Below are 7,291 nucleotides of genomic sequence, written 5' to 3' on the forward strand. Positions count from 1 at the left end.
TAAACACTTTCTGGAGGGCACTAAGACAGTGTCTCAAGCATAAGGTGGAAGGATGACACTCTTGAATCCTTTTTCTTGCTTTCCCCTCAACCCTTCCTTCTTCACAGCTATTTCCTTCACTAGAATTTAACAGCTCTTGAAAAGTTAGTGTTTATAGACCAGCATCCTATGTAATTAAGAGAGAAATATTTGTTGTAGTGGATTGTCTGCATGGGTGCCTTTATATATAGGCTTAACCTGCCTCTCAGTGAAGCACAAACAGCATTCAGGTTCCTCTCAGTAATACAAGCCCTGCAGAGAAAAGCTGCAGAGGCTTGTAATTTCCAACACCTTTCCATCGAACACTTCCTAGCCCATTATCAGACTGAGAAGGTTACATCTGGATTGTGCTCTGTCATCTCAAGCATTTTTTTCTTTGATTCCTTTGTCAGCATCGGATGTTCCAGCTGCCACCTGCAGCTTGGAGGAGTTCCAGTGTGCTTATGGACGCTGCATCTTGGACATCTACCACTGTGATGGTGACGATGACTGCGGGGACTGGTCCGATGAATCTGACTGCTGTAAGCTGAAGCAGAGTGAAACACTCTTCCAAGCACCTGATTTACCAAGCTAACTGAATTTTGCACCAGCTGGAGAGGGCTCACAGTGTAGACAGAATCTAATTGTTTACACACAAGCTGGCTCCTTTGTGTTTGTTTTGGTTTTTTTTGGTGTGTGGTGGTTTGGTTGGTTGGTGTTTGTTTGTAGTTGCTTTTTTTTCCCTTGGGAAAGTGAGAGTAGTGATGGGAACTGTGTAGCCAGCATAATTCTGCATACAGGAATTAAAACAGTTTCTAGGAGGAGTCTATTCAGGACCAAACTCCACAATAGTGGAGTGTAAGGGTGGTGCTGAGAGGCTTTAGGGACGTTATAGTGGTCTGTGTCCTGAGCTTGCTCTTTGTGTTCCTCACTATCTTTGCAGCATCTCACCAGCCGTGTCGCTCTGGAGAGTTCATGTGCAACAGTGGCCTGTGCATTAACGCTGGCTGGAGGTGCGATGGAGACTTCGACTGTGACGACCAGTCCGACGAGAGGAACTGCAGTGAGTGCTGGGAGCTGGTGGGGAGTGTCTGGGACTGTTAGCTTGGGGATTGAGTCTTCTCTGGTCCTTCTTGCTCATCTGATGTTCTTTTTTTGGTCCCTCAGCTACATCCATGTGCACAGCTGACCAGTTCCGCTGTCGGTCGGGGCGCTGTGTCCGTCTGTCCTGGCGCTGTGATGGGGAAGATGACTGCTCTGACAACAGTGATGAGGAGAACTGTGAGAACACAGGTTTGGCCTGCTGCCTTGGTGCTTGTAGCTTGTGTTTCCATCCTGGAGGTGATGGGTAGTGAAGTCTCCTTTGGATTTCTTCACTGAGTTCAGCCTAGAGTTCCTGTCCTTCCCAAAGAACAGGATCCGTAGGCTATCTTCTACACTTGCAGACAGGTGCAGGTTTGTGTTCTTACACTAACTTGAGTGATGGCATTTTCTGGTCAAATATCAGATCTCTTTATATTCCTATTCTGTCCCTACACTATGAATTACCACTGAGCTCCAAGATGATTCCATCTCAGATTCACAGTTCAGACTTGAAACGTTGTTTGCAAGGTTGCTGCCTTTGTCCAATGGCCTGTGACTAAGCTATGCCTTTTAGATAGTCCAGAACAGCTTTCAGGTTGCCTTCTGAAATTGCCAAGCAATTCTTGCAGGCAAGGGGAATCAGAAAGGGCATTGTGTAAAAGTGAAGGATAAAATCTTTGGTTTAGATGTTAAGGGTGTCAGCTTCCTCCTTAGATATTTGCTCAGGAATTTCTTTCTAGTAATCATTTAATATATTGCCATTCTCTTCTCCATAACCATTATTATCTAAAAGAAGGGTTTCCACAGGCCCTGGTGTTATGGTAGGATTCAAGGAATGTCTAGAATCTTCTGTTTTCTTTACATCCTTCAGGTTGTCCATAGAGCTTTTTGAGGAATAGTGTGTACCATGAATTGATCCCTGTGAACGGAGCCCAGCTGTGCATTCTGACCCTTCTGGATCACTGTATCTTAAAACAGTGGGTTGCAGGGTAACCAAAAGGGAATTGTGAAACTGTACCCCTTGTTTGGCCCTGTTGAGGAGGGGAAAGTCCATGTTCTACAAGGACAGCTGAGCTCAGAGGACCTAGAGGGGCACTGTTTGTAGCCATCTGAATGCAGCTGCTGTAGATGGGTCAGCTGTCATGAGCACCACTGTGCAGGAGACAGTGGTGATCCTGGAAAAAGCAATTGTACTTAAAGACAAGCTGGTAGCCCTGTTTCCTCATCTGATAACAAAGGTATTTAGAGGTACTGAAAGAGCAGTTGCCACCCAGAAGCCAAGTTGAACTTCGAAAGCCACTGGAGTTCAACGTCTCCACTTGAGACCAAGCCCAAGGTGGCCAAGTACAGCTATTGTTACTGTAAAGTTACCAGTGCAGTTCTGGGTTAGGTCTGTGGTGATAGTTAACAAGTAAAAACTAACTCAGGGCTTCCAAGCAGAATGTGTACTGAGGAAAATAGTCTGCTGTCTGAATGTCTGTAGCAAGAGTTAAAATCCTTTGTCACCTCTTGGATTTAGAGCAGAGTTGTATTTTTATTGGCCATGGAGAGAAGATTCCTAGAATACTAGGAGGTCAGCTGATGTAAGGATCTTTATGTTCAACATGACAAATGCAGTCCAAACTTCAGAACCCTTCCTATAAAGCATTCCTGTGCTCTGAAAAGTGAATCTGCATGTGATTTGGTTTTATGTTCCTTGTTGGTGTGCCTGTTAGTTCTCATTTGTACTTGTGGTTAATCTCACAACTACCCTTTGCCATGCTGCTTACAGGCAGCCTGCCAATCTCATTGTTCCTTTGCTGATAACTGTATTGTCCTGTTGTCTTCCTAGGATTATCAGAGGCTGATGATTTGGAAACCACTAACCCAGACAGCTTAAGAGAGTACAAGAAATAAGAGGCAATAGGACAGTGGAGTTATTGCTGAGGAAACAATCAGATTGGCAAAGTCTCTACAAACAGTATTACTTTACTTGCAAGAATTTCATAGACTCTCCCTGCCAACAGCAGAAGTTGAAGCTTATAGCTCATGTGTGAAATCCTGTTGCTGGGCTCAGATTTCAAGGGTGCATGTAAATCTCATTCCAAGTTTGTCACAGTGCAGTTAGGACTGGACAGGACACTCATTCCTAGGCAGGTTTAAGATCCACAGCCATGCTGGCATGACATATCAGGTGATTAAAGTGAGGAACTGACTCCTCTCTTGCACATGCTGAGTGAAGCCTGGAATGAAAGGGAACTAAGCCAGGACCTTCCAGCCATTTTGAGAGAAACTGAATAGTTGAACTTCCCAATAAAGCAACATTGGACTCAGTCTGGAGGAGAGTTTGCAGGCCTCTAAATCAACATGAAGGCATGGGGAGCAGTAGGGAGTGCAAGATGAGCTAAGTTCAAGGAGAGAGGAAGTCATGTGTTTGTCCTCATGTGTAAAGTTTATAACAAGTCTTTGAAAATATTCTGTGCCCTTTTCTTCACCGCTGACAGTTGTTCCATCAGTAAGCTGGGATGTGCTCATTCCCCTTCTCTTACCCCAGGGACCCCTCAGTGTGCCCCAGACCAGTTCCTGTGTGGGAATGGGCGTTGTATTGGCCAGAGGAAGCTGTGCAATGGAGCAAACGACTGTGGGGATGGCAGTGATGAGAGCCCACATCAAAACTGCCGTAAGTCCTCCCAGCTCACCTCTAAACAAGGGGAGGCACTGTGATGTGTGGGAGCCTGTCTGGAGTTGCTGAAGGATGGGTGTAAGGAAGAAAGCCTGGGCTGTGATGGAGGGAGGGAGTGGAAGATGGAGAAAAAAATGCTTGGGTGGTTTTGCCAATTACATACTGCAGACAAAGAATAATGGGGGAGGGTTCCCAGGTATCAAAGTTTATCTGCAGAGATAACAAATCCTAAGAGTGTATGTTCTGAACTTTGTTGTCCCATTTAGTTGTGGCCTGCAGGGGAGAGTTCTGACTGCAAAGAGGCAGCTTCCAGCACAGCCTGTGTCCTCCCCCTCTCGCTCAGCCTGTTCTGAAGGGTGACTAAAGAATAATGGGGGAGGGTTCCCAGGTATCAAAGTTTGTCTGCAGAGATAGTGAATCCTGAGAGCATATTATTCTGAACTTTGTTGTCCCATTTAGTTGTGGCCTGCAGGGGAGAGTTCTGACTGCAAAAAGGCAGCTTCCAGCACAGCCTGTGTCCTCCCCCTCTCGCTCAGCCTGTTCTGAAGGGTGACTGCTGCCTAACAGCTGAGGCCACGGGCAGCTGCCTTAGTGATTCCAGCTCAGTCCTCTTTCCGTGTTCCTTTCGCAGGTCCGAGAACAGGGGAGGAGAACTGCAACCTCAACAACGGTGGCTGTGCTCAGAAGTGCCAGATGGTGCGAGGGATGGTGCAGTGCACCTGCCACACAGGGTACAGGCTCCTGGAAGATGGTCGATCTTGCCAAGGTGGGCTCTTGGAGCAGGAGCCTCCACCCTGCTGCTTTGATGTTGATGGCTGCGATAGGGTGCAAACTGGAGCATGAAAGCAGAAGCGAGCTCTCGCTGAGGTTGCCTGGCTTGTTGGTGATCTAATGTGAGTTTCTCCCTTGGTTTGTACCATGCAGATGTGAATGAATGTGCTGAGGAAGGTTACTGCAGCCAAGGCTGTACCAACAGTGAAGGAGGCTTCCAGTGCTGGTGTGAGCAAGGCTACGAGCTGCGACCGGACAAGCGTAGCTGCAAAGCTCTAGGTAAAGGAAGAGTTCAGCCTCATTCTGGTGTGTGTAGGTTGGTTCAGTTCTCATCATTTTGTCTCTAATGCTTCATTGGCAGCATTAGGCTGTTTGCAAAGTCAACAGGCCAGGAGAAGTACCTGGATTCTTATTAGGTATGCTCAGATTGTTGGTGAATGCCTGTGAGAGTTTACTGTGATTTTGACCATGGAGAGATACTTCACTGTTTCCTTTCCCTGCCAGCAGGACAGCACTTGCCTTCTTTTCCTAGTCCCTTGTTATCCCTGGTGACTCAGACCCTTGGACAAAAACAGTCTTCTACTTCTGGTCAGAAGGTGTCTTAACTTTTCTAGTCAGTGAGATTGTGTCTCACCTCCTTGTGGTTTGACCCCTGATGCTGGTGACCAGTTCTGAATGCTGTGAGTGGCTGCTGTATGGACATCTACTGTTTTCTAAGGGCATCTCTATACTTGTTTAACTCTATTTCACAGCCTCTCTCATGGAGGAGCTGAGGAATTAGAAATTCCATTTAAAGAATTAAGATTTTATTATGAATTCCCTATATGAAATCCATAAAGGATGTTAGTAGTGATTTTGAGATTTTATTTTTATTTATTTCTCTTTTGTCCATATGAAATCCATAAAGGATGTTAATAGTGATTTTGATATTTTTTTTTATTTTTATTTATTTCTCTTTTGTCTCTGCAAGGGAAGTACTTGCTGAGCTTCTATCTGGCTGAGGCAGATTTTAACTGTCTTGTGTGTGGTAGAAGATGTGGTAGAGCATGTGTGTTTGTATGGCTAGGAGATGGGTACAGGAAAAGGAAACCATAGTCTCATTAATGGTATGGTTTTGGAGGTTTAGGTGAGGTGGGCTTAGGTGGAACCTAGAGTGATCACTTCTTGCTGGGTGAATGCTTGCCAAAAGGTGGAAAACTGCTCATCTTTGAGTTAGGAATGTGTATTGAGGATGTGAAGACAGCTCTCTGTAGTGTTTTTCACTTGGGAGTTGATTTCTTGCTGCCAATACAGCAAAACTGCATTCTGGGACTTGGTGCAGAATGACTGGTAGGTGCATAGGACTCTGTCAGAGTACTCTGATGCTGTCTTCTTGTCTTCTCAGGGCCAGAGCCAGTGCTGCTCTTTGCCAATCGAATTGATATCCGACAAGTGTTGCCTCACCGCTCGGAGTATACGCTGCTCCTCAACAACCTGGAAAATGCCATTGCCCTTGACTTCCACCACAGCAAGGAGCTGGTGTTCTGGTCTGACGTCACTCTGGATCGCATCATGAGGGCCAATCTGAACGGCAGCAATGTGGAAGAGGTGGTTTCCACAGGGCTGGAGAGCCCAGGTGCGTCGCCACAAAAACGGCAAGATCCTGGGGACTGACTGTGGTGGAGAGAAGTGGGCACCCAGCATTCAAAATGGAATGCATCTCCCTGAGCAAGGGGTGGGCTGGATGGGATGGATGAGAGATCATTGTCTCCCTGCAGTTACTCTTGGTTGACAGAGGAAGAGACAGGCTGACTGAATTTGGCTGAGAGGGAAAGGGGAGTATTTTTCCGAGCAGATCCTGCTCCTGGTTTCACTCTGTGCTTCATTCTTTCCTGGAGATAGGTGGACTTGCTGTTGACTGGATCCATGACAAATTATACTGGACAGATTCCGGGACATCTCGAATTGAAGTAGCAAACTTGGATGGCACACACAGGAAAGTGCTTTTGTGGCAGAACCTGGAGAAGCCCCGAGCCATTGCCCTACATCCTATGGAGGGGTGAGTGGAAACGTAGGACCCCAGCGAGCCACCCATACAAGCACTTCCAGGTGAACGTAGAAAACCTCCTCTTTGGTCACAAAGGCTGCTCTGGACTCAAGCCTTCGTTTGGTACTGCCAGTTTGGGGAACCTAGTGACACTGAAGGCCTTCAGAGCCTTAATCCTGCCAGTTTAGGGAACCTGGCAATGCTGAAGGCCTTCAGAGCCTTAATCCCATTCTGAGCCCTCCTGGTTTCACCAGCTTGAAAGCGCTGCGTGCTGCCTCGCTGGCTGCCCCCTGTGGCTGTTACCCAGTCTCACGCTCAAGGTCACAGGACTGTTTTGCCCTGACAGGGAGCGATGCTGGGTGCAGCGTGTGGAACACGAGTTTTCTAACCTCTCTCTCCTTGCCTCCTGCAGCACTATCTACTGGACCGACTGGGGCAACACTCCCCGCATCGAGTACTCCAACATGGACGGCTCCAACCGGCGCATCATCGCGGACACGCACCTCTTCTGGCCCAACGGGCTGACCATCGACTACGCCGGGCACCGCATGTACTGGGTGGATGCCAAGCACCACGTCATCGAGAGGGCCGACCTCGACGGGAGGAACAGGAAGGCTGTTATTAGCCAAGGTCAGTGACAGGGCTGTGTTTGGAGAGTGCTCTCTGCAGAGGCCACTGGCTCCTGCTCCTGTGCTTGTCTCCTTGCCCTGCGGTGTGGATTTTGCCACCAC

At 47.5% G+C, this 7,291-nt stretch overlaps 1 protein-coding gene across 1 annotated transcript; it reads left to right on the top strand.

Moving 5' to 3' along the window:
* Positions 1 to 431: 431 nt before the first annotated feature.
* LOC103772962 (low-density lipoprotein receptor-related protein 4-like) lies at positions 432 to 7,190 on the top strand (the record flags this gene model as incomplete). The annotated part of the gene is made up of 9 exons (XM_008940307.1): positions 432 to 560; positions 962 to 1,081; positions 1,186 to 1,311; positions 3,635 to 3,760; positions 4,395 to 4,529; positions 4,688 to 4,813; positions 5,919 to 6,149; positions 6,416 to 6,572; positions 6,973 to 7,190. Coding segments are annotated over 9 exons (1,368 nt in total), but the record flags the coding sequence as incomplete, so codon positions are not given.
* Between the last annotated feature and the right edge of the window lie 101 nt (positions 7,191 to 7,291).

Source organism: Merops nubicus, unplaced genomic scaffold (assembly GCF_000691845.1).
Source record: "Merops nubicus isolate BGI_N331 unplaced genomic scaffold, ASM69184v1 scaffold53055, whole genome shotgun sequence".
Classification (NCBI taxonomy): domain Eukaryota; kingdom Metazoa; phylum Chordata; class Aves; order Coraciiformes; family Meropidae; genus Merops; species Merops nubicus.